Raw genomic sequence first — 22,932 nt, forward strand, 5'->3', positions numbered from 1 at the left:
GAATGCTCAATTTATTCTTTCATTTTAAGGAATGTTGGGATCCCTCTGCGTTCACTAAATCCTTGTTCTCGTCTTACCAAAGAACAAAGAACGGAAGCCTCCAACACTTTCCACCAAGTTAAGACTAAGTGTGTGTCCCTCGTTAACTCGACCCAGCTGTAGTAGGTAACAAAATTCACTCCCTGAAACTAAATACCTTTTGCAGTGGCAATTGTAGACACCTGGGAGAGGATGTGGTGTGCCTGAAGTTTGCAAACAGGCCTCAATATAATGTTAATGAAAGGTCTTGAATAACTCTTTTGTACGCTAGTGTGCTTTTCTCAAAACATGGGAACCACCACTTTTTCTGCCATTGCACAGGCACGTTCCCGGACCTCCACATGACCCTGATAAGATATATCAAGTGCCACTGCCAAAACATACAATTTCCGGGATAATGTCAACCAACCCTGGCACCTTGCCATGACAGCACTTTAAGCTTACCTCCCCTGAAGATATGGTTGAGGCTTCCTTTGAATCCACCAACTACTCTACAGCAGTTATGTACTGACGGTAGGGTTCAAGAGTTCATTTTGCTGCAGTGCACCTTGGATAGGCCCTGGCTCTGCTTCCTGAATTGGTTCAGGGTTTGCCATAAACTCTAACCTTCTCCAAGGCCTTACCAAACTCCTTCCATTTACTTCTGAGATCACAGAAAGTGCAGTAGCTGAGGCTTCTTAAAACCTGACCACTGACAAAGGAGTCCCCCGAGCTAAGTCCAAATGTCTTGTTTGGCTTGGCAGCTTCCTTCACCCCAAGTGCCCACAATTGGGATCTTGTGGTGCTGCCATGATAGCCATTTTGGCCACACCTTCAAGAGGCTGTATTAGAAAGTGCTAGCTTTGATTTAACCACAAAGTTGGAGTCCCCTGAATATGGGTGTTATGGAAGGTTCATGACTAGCCCAAGGGCCAAATGACAAAACAGAAAATGGTTAAGAAGAGGCAAGGTTTTCCTGCCAGTCAATCCTGTCTAGGTGTCCCATTCGCATGGACATATCCTTGGACTGCATGAAAGCGCTATACTTCAAACAGTGGCATGACTGATTACTTTGAGGAGACTCTCTTGTTCTCTTTAGAAAATGGTACCAGTGGGACTTACTCACGTTCCAAACTGTGAGAGGTACAAGGTCCCAGATACTCAAGAACCCTATGCACCTCCAGCACTTCCTTTCGCACCCTCTGCACCAGAAAGGTGACAATCAATGTTCATTGATCACATTTTTGTAGATACCCCAAGAGCAGTAAATCTAACGCTACAGGTAGTGGTCCAATGTTCCCCCTTCTGAGACCAATTAGGCCCTATTGGTACACGTCAAGAAGGATGTCAGTTCTCATATCCTAGGATGATTCCACAAATTTCTGGGTGAGGATGCTCTTTTTTGAAGATGATGACCATACAGACAGTTCTGTATAGCTCCTAACCTGGAACCATTGTGCCTTGATAGACCCTAGTGGAATCTCCATAGCTCCATTTAATAAATTAAACTCTAAAAACATATTTTTCTCAACAAGTTTCATATCCGTTTTTTTTTTTTTTACACAAATCGAGATCTGGAAATGATTAGGGACTTTCCATACATTACAGATCGTGCAAGAACCTTGAAACTATTTATGTACTAACTGCAACACAATACAATTTATGACTCATGTTTATTCATTCTTTGAAGAAATAAACACTCACAATAAATCAGAATTAAACTGACTTAGTAAACTTGGCGAAGGAAATGGGCAGACTTACTTGTAGAGACTGTCGGGTTCCAGGCACTTGAAGACGACTGAATATAGCACAGAGTGAGGATGGTCCCCACTTCTCCTTCCGGCAACAACGCAGGGCGAACCCAATCCAGAGAAAAGATCATCCATCAAGCTCAGAACCTCCCCTGGTGGAATTGAAGAAGAGAAGAAATGAGGGGTGGATGAAACTCACAAAAGGAAACTTGTGCTGTTTTACCATCTATCATACCTTTTGCCAAAAAAGGAGAAAAGGGAAGCTTTCAACACTTTCCTTCATCTATTGATCTTTGCTTGACAAAGAAACGGCCACATGTTTTGCTGCAACACATGTTTCAACACAGGAAAAACAACTGCGCACAACATGAATTTCATGAATGAACTTTTATGTTTTCGGAAAGCGTCTTTTTCCTTATCAACGATCATGCCATTTGACTCTGGTGTGTGAGTTTCACCTCTGCCTGGTCCAGTGGGAGCCATTTCGCCAGCACCAAGCCCAAGGCTAAATTAAATATGACTGTTCGCTGGCAACCAGCCATACACACTACATTATAGCACTGTAAGAAAACAGGATTTCTTTCCTTTATGGGCACATGGTAATGTTACAATGATATCTCGCTGAGCACCCTCGTGTCTCACAAAACACCACTTCACAAGTTGTGAAATATCTTTCATGTCAGCTTACGGGAAAGGCGAGCGACGCACACTTGTTCATTTAGACACACACACATACACACACACACACGACGCCAGTTTCCAGTGCTCATGGGGGTGATGGAAAAAAGAGGGAGCTGTCAAAATAGTTTAAAAGCTCTCAAATGGTTGGATTTCCAACTATTTCTACACGAGGTAAAGGGCAGCTTAGTCTTAGCTTATGATACATGGGCCAACTTATAAACACAGGGAGTAAGTCTGGCTGGTAGGGCACAAGGGGATGGTAAGAAAAGGTTGCAGAGGAGAGGAAAAAGAACTGCACGAATGAATGATTTGACCTTTTCACAGAAAGAGCTCTGTGTATAGGAGGTTTTCCCCAAACACATTCCTGCACTGTAGCAGGGTTGCTCTTTCGAAGGTTTTTTACCTTTATTATACATAAATCCCAATTTGGATGAATTTATTCTGTTGTTAAAACCTGCTTAGGGCTGCAAAAGCAGCTGCCAATACCAATACTGGTGTATGTCTAAATTTGAAATCTGACTTTATGTCTGTGTTGCACCATTTTCAAATGGATGTAGATGAAGAAGCATGTTTGTACAATAGGTTTCAAGCTGGAATTCCCATTTTTCACATGTAACTATAGACCTCAAGACCACCAGCAAACAGTGTCTGTGTTCTGATTACCTTTGGATACAGTTTCAATGAAAGGAAAACTACTAAAATAATAGATTATCTTACAATGTTACAGTGTTACAATTTCATTTAGCAGACGCTTTTCTCCAAAGCGACGTAAATCTGAGAGTTAAAACAACACAAGCAACAATCAAGACAGGAGGGAACGAAGTCAGAAGTGCAAACAGCTTCAAGTGCGATCGGACACTGATGCAAACAGGCAGTGCACAGGGCGCTTTTTAATCTTTGTTTTTTTCATTTGGAAATTATGAAGTTGTTTGGATACCGATAACAGAACAGTATCCAAAGAACTTTATAATTATAATAAACCAACTAACTGGTATGGCATATGAATACTTTTCAATCGCACTGGTATCGCAGATTCAGCAATGGAAGGAAACAATGGTATCGGACCATTTCTAATTTTACATATTGACCCTTTTTAGTACAGTTGTCAATTATAGTTATAGTAGCAACCTATCATCAAAGCCAATATTGTTTTAATATTGACGCATTTAAACTCCATAACAGTCATCCAGGTTATGGTAATTTGAAGCTTGAAGTTCTTGAAGACGTGTCACCACCATTAGTACGCTATCATCAGAATCAGCTTTATTTATTTATTAATGAATCACCATTTACCTTTTGGATGAGAGTTGAGACATGTTCAATAACCTCAACCAAGTCCAGTTGCCTTTTGGGTTAAGCTTCGACATACTGCCTATAGCTGGTAAAATGGTAAATGGACTGTACTTCTATAGCACTTTTCTAGTCGTCCGACAACTTAAAGCTGCTTTTACACTACATGTCACATTCACCCATTCACACACACATTCACACACCAATGGCAAAGGCCTAGGTGCCAATCTCCAATCAGATCTCTGCCCATTTATACCTGATGGCTATGCCCTCAGGAGCAATTTGGGGTTCAGTGCCGCAGGACACTTCGATCGACTGTAGCAGTCAGGGAACCCCCAACGTTCCAATTTAGAAACGACGACTCTACCACTGATTTTTTTTGGTGTTTTTAAAAAGCTCCATCTTATAGTTGGTTTGTGGCATCTATACTTATTCAGAACTGCAACCAACCTTTTGTGCTGTGTTAATAACGTAATTCCACTGTCTGTCCACAGGCGATGGCGGCGCATATGGAGGCAACGCAGAGGTGTTTAGCTCTGTTAATTTCCTTGCAGTTAGTGTATAAGGAGACTCAATAACCTAACACACTAAAAACTCTGTGACCAATAAATTATCCCTTACAGACCACTTAAACTTTTGCAGGAATACCTGATTGAATGATCTACTTAAGATTGACTGTTGACGTGATTTGGCCTGCGTTCATTATGCCTTTTAAGTCTATTCCCCCATCTTTTATTGCGAGCTACAACGAGAGGAATGCCAACTGAATGCCAGAGTTCTGCTACTTCACAAAGGCTAGTACAGCGGGGAGCAAAAGGAGGGTCAAGGGAGAAAGAGACAAACAATGGAAGAGGGGAAAAAACAGTCGTTAAGTTCTCTGATGTTTTATGAATTTGGATGTGGTCACGGAGAAGAATGATGATGTCAGTGGATGTTTTGATAATCAGAATAAATCAGGGAGCTCATGCATGCCTACAGTGCTGTTCAGGGGTAACCACCAGTGAGTTGATGTATGGAATAATAATAAATCCTGACTTCAGAAATCACATATGCAAACACAAATGGCAGACATACTTACTCATGCTTGTGTAGCATAGAGAGTATGCTCACCAATGGCTAATCTTTTATACTGTCTAATTTAAAGGCAGATCATTGCTGGGTCAAAAGTTTGGTTTTTCTCTTACGGATCGATTAAAAATGTCGCCTGTGGACAAATGGATGAATGCAAGGGTCTTCTAGCAACAAGACTTAGACTCAACTTTATTGATCCCTTTGGGATGACTCCCTCTGGGAAATTCAGTACAAGTAAAGGTCAAAGGACTGTAAAAGGACAGGAAGGATGGGAGAGTTTATGGAAAACAGTGTTCTGTTTCCTCTGTGCTATGCAAAGTGAAAATGATTTAAATGTTTCACATAAGATAGTTATGGCAGAACCATACCAGGTGACTTTCTTGCCTTCTCTTATGGCATTAATTAAGAGAATCTTATAGCACCTTTACCTGGGCTTTGAGTAATTTCAGGGGTGTTGTTGACTAATATGGAGATTTTGAGCTTGCAAAATCTTGACAAATAATTTCACAGCCTGAAATTGTATCTTAATTTTGTGTGTATGTAAAAAAAAAAAAAAGTATCCAAATTTGTGAATGTGTAAAAAAAAAAAATGTCCTGATACATTAAAGTTTGTGAATTTATAAATACATTTTGCAGGTGTACACATATTTTGCGCACACAGATAAGATTTGCAAATGTGTGAAATGTATAAACAATTTGTGCTTGTGTCCTTTAAATTTGTTGCCACAATATTTTCAATACTGAGATTTCACAAAGTCTAAAGCCGTTTTCCCATTGGTCAAAAAACCACCCACAAACACCCGGCTTTTTTGCTACAAGGCTACAATCGGCATTCAGACACGGGTCAAATGACTCTGCAGTAGACCCGGGAAATTATCGCCTCGGCTGCTATGCTCCGTTGGTGACTTCTGCGACTCCCCTTCATCTCAGCTACAAATTCACGCCAAGTTTAACAAACAGACTATAAAGACCTAACCGCCGTAACATCTTCACTGTTTACTAACCCTGTTGCGGCCGAATTTGTGACGTCAGACGGTGATGCAGCAGAAAAGAAACTGAAAGGAGTATACTCCACTGGCAATGGGAACAGAGACAATCTGCATCTATAAGCAGGTCTTCCCGGGTCTGAAAAACCTGTGTCAATGCGCTAAATTTAGGTGGGAAAGGGGTACATGTCACAGAGACACAGATTTCCTATCTGCATGTGTGACCCTGAAGTTACAAGCTACCAGTTACAAGCACAAATTTTGACCGTTTTCTTAACGCCTCAGCTAACCAGCCAATAAGCTCGCCTCCACGTTATCCACTTACCATCCAATCAGAGGAAGCTAAACTGTCCAATCAGGGTGCACACATTTGCAAATCTTATCTGTGTGCACAAAATATTTGTATACCTGAAAACCTATTTTCAAATTCACAAACTTGAATGTGTGACAACAATTTTTTGAAGCATTCACATATTTAGATACTTGCATACGTGAAATTATTTTGCGAGCTCAAAATCTTATTAACCTTAATTTAACACCATAGCCTAAGAACACTTCTTGAAAGTGTACGTGGTTAAATTAAATGGAAAAAACTGAATGGACACGCAAAGGAAGAAAGCTGCAACGAAGACTCACGTTGGGCGTAAAAGTTGATCTTACATTTACACAACTTCCCATCAACTGTCATCTCAAGCTGTTTCGAATAAAGTTTTTTTTATTAGCTAAAGTTGTATATACTAACCCTAACTTTTACATAAGAGAGAATAAAAAGTTCAGAGAGCCTTAATAGCATATTTCTAAAATATTCCCTCGTGAAAAAATTTTGTTCTTAGGAAACTCAGCATAATTTATTTATAATTTGTTAGGGACACAAAGAATAACATGCAATTATCCAATATGTTGATCATAGTGTTTACTCTTTAGCTATTTTGCAACATAGTTCTTAAAGAATAGTCCAAAAACAGTTAAATCAAATTTTTATTTGTACTGACAGAGTTTGAAATATGTTGTGTCTCCCATAGGCACAAGCTAGGCTAGGCTTGGTGACAAATTGGACTTTGTATGTACAGTGTGAACAGACTTATGTCCCTGACAAGCACAAGGAAGTGCTTAAGTAACTCTGATCCATCTGGAAGACTGAACAGAAGACAAATGTCTTTGGTCTGGTCTTCGGTGGCAGTTGAACGGCTTACTGTGTAATTATCAATTTAAGGACTCAGCAGGAGAACACAGCGTGCGCTTTAGCTCACTTAACAATCATATACCCTTACCTAGCAAACTGTACCCACACATTCCATGGGTCAAACCTTTTTAAACAGAGCCATCTGAAAGCTATAAACTGTTACACAATTACATAAATATAAGAGCAGTATGCAGGCTCAACATTGTGTACGCAGGGGTACACAATGTTCCACTATGTGCACGCAGTATATTAGCATTTTCTGTGGGTAAAACAGAGACTGACTACAGCCTGCCGTAGTAATACTTTGAAAAGTAACAGGTTGAAAAATGTGTGTAGAAAATGTGTAGGGAGACGGTCTACACAGGTTGTTTATTTTTCATTCGTTTGTAGGTTCGTTTTCTGTCAACAGTAGCATTCCAGCTAACGTAAGCCTCAGAGCTAGCATGTTAGCAGCTCCTTCTCTTCCTCTGTCTTTCTTTGGCTGAGGTTTACGTCTGTATCCACTATATCACCAGACAATCTGGGCTGAGCATGGGCTAAGACCAAGTTGTCCAAATGAGATTCATCGAGATTGTCGGAAAGGACTAATCGAGTATAAATCAACCAAAACTCCTGAGCCCCGCTGAGCTTGGCTCAATCTCACAAAGGTTTGAACCGACGTAAATGTGTTAATCTTTTAAAAACTTGGCACTAACTTCAAACATGTGGCAGCAATCTTGCTCTGTATCTCTCCTCATCAAGACGCTGCTTGATTCAAAGTAGAGAAGGAGGAAATTTCAGGAAGAACTGGAGGTTTGTTTTCTGTCAACAGTAGCAGTTTAGCTAACATAAGCCTCAGGACTAGCATGTTAGCAGCTCCTTCTCTTCTTCTGTCTTTCTTTGGCTGAGGTTTACGTCTGTATTTGTAAACCCGCTATATCACCAGACAATCTGGGCTGAGCATGGGCTAAGACCAAGTTGTCCAAATGAGATTCATCGAGATTGTCGGAAAGGACAAATCGAGTATAAATCAACCGAAACTCCTGAGCCCCTCTGAGCTTGGCTCAATCTCACAAAGGTTTGAACCGAAGTAAATGTGTTAATCTTTTAAAAACTTGGCACTAACTTCAAACATGTGGCAGCAATCTCGCTCTGTATCTCTCCTAATCAAGACGCTGCTTGATTCAAAGTAGAGACGAAGGAAATTTCAGGAAGAACTGGAGGTTTGTTTTCTGTCAACAGTAGCATTTTAGCTAACGTAAGCCTCGGGGCTAGTATGTTTAGCTTTAGCAGCTCTGTCTCCTTGTCTTCCTCTGTCTCTCTTTGGCTGCATCTGCATCTGTTAGCCCGCTACATCACCAGATCATTTGAGTTGAGCATGGGTTCAGACCAAGTTGTCCCAATGAGATTCGTCGAGATTGTCGGAAAGGACGATTTGAGTGTAAATCAACCGAACTCCTAAACCAGACCCAATCTCACAAAGGGTTCAACCCAACTAAACGTGTTAATCTTTTTAAAGAAGTTGGCTCTAACTTCAAACATATGGCAGCAATCTCACTCCATATCTCTCCTAATCAAGCCACTGCTTGATCCGACAAGAGGAAATTCCAGCAACACATGTATAACAACAGTTTATGAATCAGCTGCACATGTTCGTACAGACCCTGACAAATGCAACAAGCTTAAACACAATGGACACACAAATAAATATTTCCATCTCGTATCCGAGTGTTAATCATTTATCACTCACAGCCTTCGAACATATGCCTGGATTTGATTTTGCTCCGTTTCACTCCCCGTATTAACACTTTCCCCCTCCTGCTTACTACATTTATGTTAGAGATTAAGAACACGATAATACCTGCTTTCATTGAGTATCACAGGAGAGGAGAGGTGAGGAAGGCGGGTGGAGGAAATGACACGGGGCGATGAATCGAATGTGGAGTGTTCACACGTGCAAAACGGCGCTATGACTCAACTGCTAAACTTGAAGTGTTTTTTTTACAAGCCATTAGCGCACATGTATGGCTATGTTTGTGGAAGCTGGCTCATTTTTTACTAAGGACCTTCAATGATCTACTTCCTCTTAAGGTGGTAGCTTTTAAGTGCTCGCATACCAATCTAGAATTAGTGAATAATACTCAAAATTGAATCCATTAACTGAAGGATAAGATATTTAAACCCACCCAGGAGCAGCATTTATGGTTCTACCCCTCGGAGGGGTTCCTCAGGGGTAGGCCTGTGGTCCGTCAACATTTCTGTCAATACCAAAGCCAAAACAGCACACAGCTGGCAAAAATTAAGGCCCCTGAAATTCTATTACGGTAAAAGCCATTTTGCGTGTTCTCCAGCTTACATGGCGATTAAAACCTCATGGTAAATGCCAGGTGACCTTTTTTAGTAAGCAGAGAGGGGAACAAATAATAGCAAATCATGGGAACATGACGATCCGGGCTGACGGACAGCACAGAGATTCAAACACACACACACAATCCTCATTACTTTGAGATAGCTGCAAACAATTCAAGGAAAGTTTATCCGTACAAACCAGTATAATATACAATGTCTCAAAGGGCTTTTCTGGCCCACAATAGCAACAGTTCCTGACCAAGAATCACCCAAATTGTCTAAGCAGACAAGGAAAACCCCTCTGAAAAACACCGGGGAATAACAAAACACAAAAAAGAGGTGGATGGAGAAGGAGCGGGACGGGGAAATTCAAAGGGAGATTCTTTTTCCGTGGGCAGCATGAGGTGAAACGGAGCCGTAGGTGGAGGAAGGAAAATACAAAGTGAACAGAAAATTGGAAAACAACAATATTAAAATTCAACACACGCACACACCATGAGCATGTATGCAATTTATTGTATATAAAGCAGACGTGTTCACCTTAGTTGTCCTTCTGTGGCTGCATGTAGAGACAGGTGCGTGTACATGCTGGCATTTCAACGACATTGGAAGCCAGACTTACTATACTGTTAGCCCAGACATTCATTTCAATTACACTACCGAATTCAGGCACAGAATAATTGCCTCAGCCATTAGCTGTGTGTGTGTGTGTGTGTGTGTAAGAGAGAGAGAGAGTAAGAGTGAGGGCGTACGTGTAAACCTTCAAGGTCAGTGGGTTCACACATTAGGACTTTTTTTTTTCGGCTCAAGGAGGAAATCTGAGCGAAAGTGGCAGAAGAAAAAACGCTGTGGTAAGGCACTGTTGGTTCACTGTATTAAGCCACAAGGTCAATGTATTCTGATGACGTATAAATGTGCCTACAATATATTTTTGTACAGAAAGTGATGCAGTTCTGTCATTGTTCTAAAGTTGTTCTGATTTTATATCTTGGTGATAAATTGTGATATTCTTTGGTGTAAACAAGTTGTACAAAAAAGTCACTTTCAGTGCTTTTGAAACATGAATGAAAGTGTATTACATGTAAAAAAAAAAACGACAATCCGTGCTGTTGTGTACTTTGGCCGAATGGTACACATAATTACAGCATATAATCCATCCATTATCTATACCGCTCATCCTGTTCGGGGTCGTGGAGAGGCTGGATCACAGTCAATCACAGGGCTGACACATAGACACAGACAACCTTTCACGCTCACTCTCACACTTGCGGGCAATTTAGAGTCCCTAATTAGCCTAGCTAGCATGTCATTGGACTGTGGGAGGAAGCCGGAGTACCTGGAGGGAACCAACAAATGCACGAGGAGAACGTGCAAACTCCACACAGAGAGGCCCACTTCGTCCGAACTGGGGTTCAAACAAGGAACCTTCTAGCTGTGAGGCGACAGAGCGTACCACTGCACCACCGTGCAGCCTAAAGCAGGTAATGTCACATTATAATGATAATAAAGACAATCAAACATGTTGCCAATTTCCTGCAACTGGGCTCAGTCACAATCTGTCTAAATGTTAGTGTGACAAGCTCATTTCTGACATTTCATTGCCAAAGGTGTTTTAATCGATTATCAAGTCTAATGATCAAATTCCGTATGAATATATCAACATATATCAAAATACGTGATGTTCTCAATTTTTTGTGTTCTCTTTCTTGAATTACATCCCTCACTGTCCTCGAACGACCCTCTGTCTCCCTCCTGTTCGGCTCTGTCCCTCTTTCTATGTCGCCCTGCTATCAGTCCAGCCAACTGCACAGCGGATTCTTTTTTAAACAAACAAAACACAAGCTTTATATTAACAAACAAATCATAAGCTTTATATTTCCTGTGGGCTGCCAAACCGGCTAGGGGCCTCTTCTGTTAAACTGTCAGCACTCAACCCTGCACTCCCGACACTGAGCGTACACAACTTCACCTTCCTCCCTTCCTCTCCCTCACACACACACTCCAGACATTACACAGGTATACACAAGCTGTCAAACGGAACCTAACGCCACCTATGGCCGGAAATTCAAGGTAAGAAGAGAGAAAAAACAGGATTTAATTGCGTCATGTGCGAGAGGGGGTTGCTATTGGGTTGTAAGGAATTAGTAATGGCATCCAGGGCAGATACAGAGATAGGTATAAAGCACTGTGGGAAATGGATTTCTCTAAGCAGACTGAGTCGCACGTAATTGTCCAAGTTTCTCTAATCAGGTAGAGGGACATCCCTTTGGACAACCCTGCTGAGGCATTGTGCTGGCAGGAAGATGCATCATTTATTTATGAAACTGTTTTTATGGTTTGAGAGAGAGAAGGCGAAAATAGACTGGAATAGAATTATATTCACAAACTTTGATGCAGACTCGTCTTTTCAGACAAATTCTGCATTTTCCCTCATGCGCACTAGAATTATCTTGCTCATGCCATTCCAGAGTGACTGTTTTAAACATCTACTCTGTATCAGGTCATGGAGATTCCCTGCGTTCGTCTGGGTCTTTGATACATATTGAGTTGCTAGTCACCTGAAAACTAGGAGGTTTATTGGCTTTCATGTTTCCATCATCGTTTTTGCTTGTATTTGGTCTCAACCAAGGGCCGCATGGTGGCGCAGTGGTTAGCGCTGTCGCCCAACAGCTAGGGGGTCCCCGGTTCAAGTCCTGGTTTGGATGAAGTGGGCCTTTCTGTTTGTAGTTTGCATGTTCTCCCCGTGCTTCTCTGGGTAGTCCAGCTTCCTCCCACAGCAGAAAGGCATGCTCGTTGGGTTAATTGGTGTGAATGTGAACCTGCATGGTTGTCTGTCTCTTTAGTCTCTGTCTTTATGTGTGAGCCCTGCGCTTGACTGGCGATCAGTTCAGGGTGTACCCCACCTCTCGCCCAATGGCAGCCGGGACTGGCTCCAGCCCCCCTGTGACCCTGAATGGATGGATCTCAACCCCAATGACCTGATCTTAACCAAGTCACAAAACTTCCCCGTTGATCACCCTGGATGAATATTTCAAAAATGACAAAGGTCATAAGAGGTGATTCTTTGTGCAAACATTTATGTTTGTCCCAATTTTCATGACAAACCATTTATCATGGCCACAGAAGAAATATCAGGGTATTATCAAACTCATCTGGATTATTGTCTGGGAACCACAAATGTTTGTTCAAGACATTTTTTTGCCAATCCATCGTGTGAATACTTCACAAGATTCCCAGAAAAACTGACTAGCTGGTAACACTAGGGGATCAACAGAATCATGAAGCTTCATCCTCTGGGCGCCATGGATTTCTGTACAAATATAATGGGCATCTACCCTATTGTTTTAAGGCATTCCGTTAAAAAAAGACATGTCCGTATGTTGCCTAAAAGATGAATCAGGGGATCACCAGAGTCAGAAGGCATCATCCTCTGGGGGTATTAAATGTCTGTACAAGATTTCATGGCAATCCATCCAATAGCTGTTGAGCTATTTCCGTCTGAACCCAAGTGGTGGACCAACCAACAACAGTCATTGCAATACTTGGAGCAATGCTGCTGGAACAGCTTAAAAGTGCTTACCTAAGAGATGTGATCGGGCAGTCATCTGCATCTAAATTTAGATGAGATAATGTCTATACGGTCAGACAAACTGAAGCATATCAAAATGTCTCAAAAAACACACAGTAGACTTTATTATAGATGTGCCCAATTGGAATTGAAATCTTAAACCTGGCAGTGTTTTCAAGTAATCACTGCAGAGAGCACTTTTCCACAAATAATAGGCAACCATGAGTCATTTTACTGGAACCAATACCAGATAAAATAACTGATGCATGCATTCTACAAACACAATATTTCTTTCCCAAAGTAAATAAAAACTGCACCTCCACAACCACCTATTGCCTGTATCTTAAAACTCTCACACTTTTGGGTTGAACTACTACATCTTGATGAAGCATTCATTCGCAAAAGAAGGAAGAGTATTACATCAGAGGCCTGCAGTTATCTTAAATCAATCATCGTCCCTCCAGCTAATCATAATTGAGTTTGAAAATAAAGTAACCGGTGAGTCTGAATGAGACTTAGTGCAACGAGTTTGGCAGACGTGATGGCGAAAGTGTATTAATTCATTAGTTGACCATCCCTTTGGCAAATGTGAAGTTTATTTCACTGTCAACCTGTCAATAGGACACGGCGGTGAGGTCATAGCTGAAAAGCAAAATGATGATTCCTTAACAAATCTACAAACTTTTTTCCGTGTTCAGCAGCCACATCTTACTTCTGCCATTGGAGTCAATCAGTTGCAGCGTCGCCGATGTCATCACTAATGCCCTTAAAGTTGGTAATATTCTTTGTACCCAACCTCCCTGGGCTCATCTCCAGGACTGTGTTGGACACTGGCTCTAACATCCTAAGAATGATGTGTTGTTTGACAATGGTTTGCCCCAGCCGCCCTTTTTGCATAGCAAGAAATTGGGTCAGGTGTGTTAGTCCGTCACGGACTAATGGCCCCCTGGGTCCATGTCCACCATTTTGATGTGACCCGTGTGTGGTCTGTTTTTACTGCCCCCGGCTCCTTTTACTGAGGCTCTGTCTCCCCCTGGGTCTGTACTTAGCACTAAGAATAGACCTGTTGGTGTTGACAGGCTGTTGGCTTGTGTCTTACTGTGATGCTGCGCTGTATTGACTGGTCAGCGTGCTGCGCCATCCTTCACCTGCTTCACCGCAAGACTGGTGGACACTCAGTTGGCTCGGTGGAGTGGAGTGGAGTGGTGTAGGGTGAGCAATTGTTGCTTGTCTCTTCCTCTGAGAACATCTAACTTTTGCGTTGTGGTCATACTGTCTTTGTCAGGCTTGTAACTGGGGATACATTTTTACTTGCCCTCTTGCATAAAGTGGTAAAGCCGTATGTAGAGTAGAACAGTTGTTATCCACTGTGACCCTGCGTCTATGACAACAAGTAAAGGCCATTTCAGATCAATGATTCGCAACAAGACTGGATGCAACTGGCAGAAGAATCCCTTGACATTTGATCGTAAACATTCTAAAACTGGGCCGTTCACATCAAAGCAATGCAACGCACACAGAAACAGCTGACCATCTCCATAGCAACGACGCACTGACATACCCCACTACTTCTGCGTTAATACTATATAATGTTAGAATTAGGCCCAGGTTACATGAATTATCGAGCTGGATTTCTGTCATCGTTATAAAAAGAAGTGGACGACAGTGACAGTGACATGCTCACAATGTTAGCTGTAACACTGATTAATAAACGTCGAAGACAGAGAGTTTGGAAAGAGAGGATCTGGAGCCGTCTTTGGCTACTGCAGCGCCAGAGACAGGGTGCCTTCGCCAATTTATGCTGTTTCCTGATTGGCTTAAGTGAAATAGGTACATCATTCAATTATCAAACTGCATTTGGAGATTTGACAGGTCAAATCTTCTGAAACAGCTTCAAACACCGCTGCAATTTTCTCTGCAACATTCTAACACTATTTTGTTGCGTTGCGATCATTGATCTGAACTGGGCTCAACAGTCTCTGTAGCCATAGAACTCGGATGACAAGTGAGCTTCCATATCCAATGGGTGGCTTTTTCCAATGTGATATCGAGGGTACAAGGGCATCTTTTGTTGTTTACTTGGGGGTGGACAAAGTATTATAAATACTTTGTAAAAAGTAGACGTAGGGTCTAGTTCTTAAAGTAAAGCATCTTAACTCTGCTTTACTTGTAATGGCCAGCAGGAGGCCACTCCAATGGTTGGGAAAATGACTCGTCTTTTCAGCTGACTTATTACCTCAGTAAACATTTTGCTGATGAGCTTATGGTCTCAATCAATAGTTTTCTTCAGTCATCACAATGTTCGTTTGGTAAATAATAGTCCCATTAAGAGTAAAACGTGAGATAAGGCTGGGTATGCTTTAGGGCTAGCTGTGATTGACAAGTCACTACAAAGGCAGCCTTTCAATCAGGATAGAGACAAAGCAATGTGTACCCACCCTGTTGTCAAAATATGGTCAATTCAGGTTCCAAAAAACAAGATGGCGACAGGCAAAATGTCCAGAAGGGTTCACAAACCAATGGATGATGTCACAGTGGCTGCTACCATTTCTTTTATGCTGTCTATGGATTTAACAAGTGTACAAGAAAGAACATTACACTACATTACATGGACATTAGTGAAGGATTTGGGGAGCTACTACTTAGGCTCGTTTTTCTGTGGCCAACAGACAAACAAATAATTTCAAAGCAGCAAAATATGACAAGGCGTCAAGCCCAGGCCAACATTAAGTTTTGTCAATGCCCTCATAACATAAAGATCTCATTAGTATCCTCATTACTTAAATGCTCCATGACGAACAGTGATTAATAAACAGTAGGGGCGGCACCCTTACACTTTTTACAATTCCAGCACAAATCAATCGATGCAAGTTCGCGGTTCCAAGTACACACATTAGTGCCCGTTCCTACATAAGGGAAACAGAGGCAGTGTCGTGCTTAGTGAGAGATGGAGAGACAAAAAAAATGAACCCAGGACAGTCTAGACCGATGACGACGAGAGAGGGACTAACAATGTGTGTGTGAAGAGGCAAAAATGGGAAAGGAAGCAAAAAGAGAAAGGGAACGCAGAAAGCCCTTGGCCCCCTGCCTGCAATCTGCAATCTGCTGATGGCGAGGCTCGTGACGAGGAGGTGCACAGCGTCCATTTTTAGCGATGAGGTCATCTTTAATTAACAAAACAAAGAGAGTCAGCTGTGTCACTCCAATCTGTTATCTGCACCCATGCTCAAGGACACCGTTTATCTCCATATAATTCAATCTCTTTGAATGAGGGCTTATCGACGCATCGGGGGGCATTCTTGGTCTCAACCAATAATGGAGCTGTTACATAAACATGGGAGGGGGATACCGCTGACCCTGATCACAGAAGGAAAGAGGGGACATGAGGAGAGTGGAGAGGTATGTGACAGAAGAGGGAGAGTGAAGGAGAGGAAGATCCACATGTCATGTATCCCAGTAAGCCGGCTGGGAGGAGGAAACTGGAACTAAAATAAGGGGCAAAGATCAAATGGCTAATCTGTCTCCCAGTCCAACAGTGCCAGCATGAGGTGACATCACTGCTGTGTAACCCTCAGTGCTGCTGCTGTCTGCGTCCGTCTACCAATCCTCTACCCGTCTTCTTTTTCAAACCATTTTCTCTAATTCCTATACAGTCTCTTCTCACTTTCTCGTTCCTGCCAATTCATGTAATTCTCCTGCTCTCCCCCTGCCCCCAGTTGTTCTTCGTACCACGGAATCAGGTGTCGTACGGCGATGACGCAACACCGAGAACCTCACAGGTTTTTAATTAGAGTTAAGTGCGTGCATTTGTGTGAGAGTTGTGGGAAGCACGGTGCTACGCTGATGAACGCATTCGCGCAGAAGTGTCACCTCAGCAAAACTGTGATTTAAGGACAAGCCGCCCAAATTAGCAGCTGACGAGACAATAGAGCGATTGTAAAAATGTGATAATGGAACCCAGAAGCATGCTGAATACAGCCAATAAGGGAGACTTATGGTTAAGCCTTTTATAAGACAAATTTCATAACATTTTAAGCGCCTTCCATTGTTTTTCTGGGAACTCCCAGTGAGATACACAGGAAATAGAGCTAAATGATGTCTGACATGTGTAGATGAGCCACTAATTATTCCCATGTAGTCAAAAGAGCCTTCAAGAAAATATTCCTAGAGGTTGTTTCTGTAATTTTATTAGAAGTTTAAAGCACATGTTAAAAAGACATTATCCTTTACTGACTAATTCTTTGCTACTTTGCTACACCTACTTTTGGCTTGCGCAAGAATTAAAGCTGCATGTATCGATTTTGTAGTTCATTTTGTCAAATTCCTAATATCATCTGTGATTCCCAATATGTCCTTACATATCACAGCTCTGGAGGAATGCTGAGCCCCACACTAGTACATCAGCACTGCCGGTTTTACAGGCTTCTCTGTGAGTGCTGTCTCTGCCTTGGTGTGCCATCTAGAGGCCTGTGTGAGGCCCGGTGAAGTGGATCACTCAAATCCAACACTGTTGACTGAATACAAAAGAGAAGCGGTGGCTTGTGAAATAAACTCGTCAGGGGTCCAAAGCCCTTAAGGTAGGAATGAGTATCCCCCGTTCTAAATGACTTCTTATGAATTGTAACAGAAGGAATAAATAAATATGTAAATAAGCAAAGGGAAGACCTAATGTGGAACATGGTAGCAATAATACTTTATGTAGATGTTGCCCTCTCCTGAAATCCTCTTGTATGTTTCTGTAGATGCAGCTCTCTTTGTGTATCAGACAAAACAGAATTACATATTAATTACAGATAGGGTTTCCATAATATGATGCCTTAAGATTTCTATTACAGGTAGTTCCATCCCATGAATGTTGTTAGAGTGTGCCTGCAAATGAGGATTTAATCGCCAACTGCAAATGTTTTGTACATGAAAAATACAAACTAATCTGAAGCTTATTTCTCATTTGCAAAGCAACAATATTCACATTTGAATTTGCCTGCTAATTTGGAGAAGCTCGGCACTGGAATACCCAATTGAGACGATTAACTTCAACCTGGGATGACCTCATCTTCACCTACGCTTCATCTCAGTGAGTCATGGCCCCCCTTGCCTTACTGGCCTTGTTGGAACAGGTGATCCCGCTCTGTCTGCTCCATCTGTACATCTGGCACTAGCAGTGCTCAGGCTTCTCCTATGTTCACACGCAGGGCCTGGATCTTGGCAGGCACAAGAGTGTCTGCAATACCCTCATCCAAACTGTACATTTGGTGTATAACGTGAATAATTATGATAAAGACAACAAGCACTGATAGCAGCGGTAATAATTATCGCCTCATCTCTTTTCTACTCTGCATCTTGGTCAAGAATATTTAGTTCCACATTCCTATGCAGGGATCTCTTGGTCTTACCTTCCCCAAACTAGGTGATGGCTCCATGGCACTCCCTCTCTCTTCTGATGTTTATCTTCTTATCAGGAAACTGTTTAATGTCACAGTGTCCCAAACATTTAACTTTGCTGCAAGGATGGGTCAAATGCTTTAGTGCTAGTTGGCACAATCACAGCTTCTTCGTGGACCTGCCTTGGGTCTGTTTAGGGACTTACCGGGAACCATGAAATCCCTTTGGAACTTTCCCCACACCATCAAGTGCCAATTGGTAGTCTGTTGATGATGGGTGACTAGGTATGGCTTAAGTCACAGTCGTATGTGTCAAATCCCTTATTCAAGTCTCTTCAGAACATACCCAATGTCCTTTGAACTTACAGAGCTTCCCAGAGGATGCAGTAAGTGTCCAGATAAGTATAAAAAGAAAATGATGAACCCTAGCTAGGACTAACCATCTCAACCGAGTGCTTCAGGGTCAGGTGGGGTTGACAGATGCAGAAGGCTGTTGGACTCCTGGATGACCATTTATTGTTGCTAGTTTTGATTGGCTGGCAAGTACAAATTTCAAAGGACAGTGGTAAATTATTTGGTCAAGCTATTGCTCATACAACCAAGGTTACAATTGGTAACTTTCCTTTTTTGTGTCTTTCTGCTCATCAAATAACATATTTGTTGTCAGAGATACATATGTATTACATTTCTTGGAAAAAAATCTATTTTTTGGAGTCCTATTATTGGTTTTACGCAGGAGGTCAAAGGTCATCAAGGGGAAAAAGGTTTCACATAACAGCCAGATAGTGTTTGATATTCATTAGTCTCATGTAGAGTGCAGATCTGATTTAAAAGCAGCATTTTTCGTGATGAGGCGAGGTAGTAGAGTTTAAGAGGTTGCCAGGAAGTAACAGAGTCGACTGGGTTCCTCTCTGATCCCATTCCTAAAAGAGGAAGCGCTGGCTTTACTTTGTGGTAATGGAATGCTCCAGGATAGAAGGGAGAGGCACCTGAAACTGACATGCAGATATCTCTTGTCCAGCAAGCAGACGACCTCTTAAGTTAATGTGAGCACAAAGATAAAGACAACTCTGGTGTGTGTCAGAGTTCTTGTAAATGACATACGTAATCTTGTTAAAACTACTTATGAATGTTAGGTCTTACTTTTGTCAATGACAGGCTTCAAATAGCCTTGACTAGCCAGGACAAAAACACCAACAGAATATAATCTAATGGTCTGTTTCTTTTAGATTCTTAGGGTCATAAGTCAGGTCAAATGAAGATGGCTGTTCCATTTCACCAAAGGTCTCTCCCATACTATTAATACCAAGCAAATATGGGTCCAGATCTGGGTGGTGGTGGTGATACTGAGGGCAGCATCACGTCCATATAAACAACAAGATATATAGACTAAGGGGCTCAGCTGCTCTCCTTGCACATCAAAGCAGCAGGTCTATCTACCAGTCACTGCTGACTTCAGGGGGAAGATTTGTGAGTGACCAGGGAGAATCCTTCAAGAAAAGATGACTTTTTTTCTAAACAGCACTGATAAGTGGGGCAATCTAAGGGGATTGCAGACTGGGGCCTCGTTGCTGATGGTTCGTACCAATGTGAGTGGTACGGGGTGATGCTACAAAAGGCTTGACCCCTCTTTAGCCTTCTTCATACACAGAAAGAGGCACAAAGCAAAGAGAGAGGGAACGGTGAGAGATGGCAGCAACGTGAAAAATAGAACCTAGTGGTGCCTGGGTTCTCAAATCAAGGTGACAACACAGTTAGAAGTGCACACTTGTCCTGACACATGTGGGAATTATGTTGTCCATTTCTCTGTGTTTACAACCAAGCACCAAACGATCTTCAGTCAAGACATTCTCACTCCCGACTCGTTAAATATGGCAGCTTGGTCTGCGGCCCAACGGTCATATTAAAGACGATCTACTACTCTAGCGCCAGTTTGTCATCTGCAGGGCTGTCTGGTCAAGTTAATATAAATCTGAAACGTACGGTAGGTAACATTTAGTTGTTACGTCAAGGCATCAAAGCTACTTGGTTGGATAGACCAGGTACTTTGCTTGTATTTAGGAAAAGATCACGGTTTGGGTTTGAATAATGACAAATGTTTGAAAGTTAGGTACGAAATTAGCATACGTCACATCACTAAATCATATTTGTTGTGTATCTTGCGTTCCTTCCTTAAGTTACGCAACGTAAACTACATAATTGTGTCAAATTCTTTAGATCTCTCCTGGATAAAGTCCCATGTTTGCTTGCACATTCATTACCCCAAGCCAACTTTTGTGCCCTCAATACTTGTCATCTGATTTCAACTCATCAAAATTGAATACAAATGGACATTATCCAGAAATGACACTAGAGGGGGACCAATAGCATTGAATTTTGAACGTTGGGGCTGTAACCAAGCTGCTTCAGGCAAGACCATGAGTGCAGATATACAATTCTCATGTTGTGAATGCCGACTAAAGCCACCCTGAGCAACAAAGGGACGCGTTGCAGAGAGAGGCCTAGGCAGCTTTAGAAAGTCAGTGAGCTTACATGGGTGATCCTTACACCACCCACCATAATGATGGAGGTTTCATGACATCAGAAGGTACATCTAAACAACACACTCTGACATTACTTTTCCATTCAGCACTGATGCCCATTGCAAGAGAGTGTGCAGCCCCGTGTTATGAGCTAAGGCATGATATCATGTCTATAATTTACATCAAGCAAGAGTGAGTTGCATTAGCAACATTTATGGATATTAACTTAGAAGAAGATACCATTCACTGGCAGGCTTTTCAAGGACCCTATGATTGCATCCATTCATGCAGGAAGCTGTTACGGATGAAAAACCTGAGTCAAAAGGGTGGCACATTACATCATTTGAATTAGCTTATTAACATGGATAAAACTGTCAGCCAGCTCGGAGAAAAAAGTCACTGCATTCCAAAACAGATACAAATCCTCTTCTGCAGTGCTAACTGGAGTCGTGATGGGGGATTTAGGGTTTCTTTTTAAACGTACCCCCGCTAAGGTGGTGACATTTGTGAATCACTAACTCTGCTCAGGAGTTGTAAAGGTCTATATAATTAAAGAAGCATAGAAACAGTCACATATACAACCATTAACTTAAAAATATATGGCTAAACTTAGGCATTTAGATGCTACTAAACTATATTTGGATGAACATAACCCTTAAACATGGGGAATTTAAAATACTATAATTGATAACACACAATCAGTTACCCATGATCCATTTCAAATTGGGCTGCTTGGAAAGCCCCGCTTGCCATTAGAGAGGTCAATTCTGTGGAAACCTTCAAGCCAAAAAACACATATTCATCCTCATTGTCAAATGACTGACCTTACCATTATTTACCTCTGGAGGGATACAGTATCTTCTCCTATCCTAGTCTAGACAGCCCTGACATAGAAACATGGCTTTAGGAACCCAGTGAAAGCTGCATCCAAGCGTCTGCATCTCCACACTCGCTCTCTGTCTGCCATCTGTATGAGTGTGCACATGGCTGAATGTGTGTGCTGAGGGTGTGTGACTCATGCTCAGCATGGCTGAGCGTGTGTGTTTGTGTGTGTGGCTGTCTGTTTATCTTTCCTCTCTCTCAGACACCAGCCCGAAGCGGTGTTTCAACTTGGCAATGGATGTGGATGCAGCCTCAGCTTCTATTGATGCTGGCGACGGCTGAATCCCATCCGCTGGAGGCTTGGGCTGCCATTATTACTGATGATGTAAGTGGATGGTCAAAGTCTCCACCACACCATCTGTGTCTCATCTGCCTTCTTATTTCAATGGCACTGTCCATGTAACTGTCCCTTTGTACTTTGTGATCCCAGCACGTATTGCAGCCCTGGGGTCTCATTTTGATATTTTCCCGGATAGTTTTGTTAATTTGATTTGTTTATTTCTTTCAAGGAAACCTTTCAAATGCTCCAGATTCAGATTTTGAGGATATTGTTTGCACAGTATTCAAAAAAATCGGACATCAAACTTGGGGCCAGCTCAGAATGGAACTGGCCGCACGTTTGTAACTTGGTGAAACAGGGAGGGGTACCATCTCTGTGCTTCAGTTGCACTTAATAACACATCAAACAGTACATTTTCCATAATATTCTCGCTTCAACACGTGCATCGGAACACCTCATACTGCTTTATATTGCCAAACATCGGCCCTGACTAAGCTTTAGATCAGGATTTTCCCCTGCAATGCTCTGGGTTGTCAAATATGGTTCAATCTAAATCAGCCGAATAATCCCTTAACGTGGACCCACCCTAAGATGCTGGTGAAGAAGGCTTGACTGCAAGCTCACTGGTTCAAATCAACACACAGTCTTGGAAAATATGAAGACAGAAAAATGGACGAGAAACACTTGCTTTCCAGAAAACCACCAAGATGCCTTCGAGCAAGGTATTTATCCAAAAAACTGCTCCATTAGAGCTGCTCGGTGGCCAACGGTAGAAGGCTGGTTTCGCTGGCAGCCTCGACATGGTAATGCGTGTGTGTTTGTGTATCGTTGTGTGAGAGTTACATGGAGAACTGCTGGGAAAAGCATCAATAAATGATGGCGCTTTAGAGCGAGAGAGGAGTTTGTTACTTCGTATGAGGTGCGCAGGATCTCCACAGCTTTTGGTTTCATTATACAGACTTCCATTTTCCTTTATGTGCCTCAGACGTTG

At 42.1% G+C, this 22,932-nt stretch overlaps 1 protein-coding gene across 1 annotated transcript in view; it reads right to left on the minus strand.

The window, feature by feature from the left end:
• The window catches only part of LOC138601843 (astrotactin-2-like), a 329,634-nt gene that overhangs the window by 13,911 nt on the left and 292,791 nt on the right, over window positions 1-22,932 (minus strand). The window contains exon 21 of the mRNA XM_069673098.1: window positions 1,780-1,921. Within this exon, the coding sequence (XP_069529199.1) occupies window positions 1,780-1,921 (142 nt within the window). The remainder of the gene's footprint in view (window positions 1-1,779; window positions 1,922-22,932) is intronic.

Source organism: Semicossyphus pulcher, unplaced genomic scaffold (genome assembly GCF_022749685.1).
Source record: "Semicossyphus pulcher isolate SPU_LCO1_2020_fin unplaced genomic scaffold, fSemPul1.0.p SCAF_22, whole genome shotgun sequence".
Taxonomy (NCBI): Eukaryota; Metazoa; Chordata; class Actinopteri; order Labriformes; family Labridae; genus Semicossyphus; species Semicossyphus pulcher.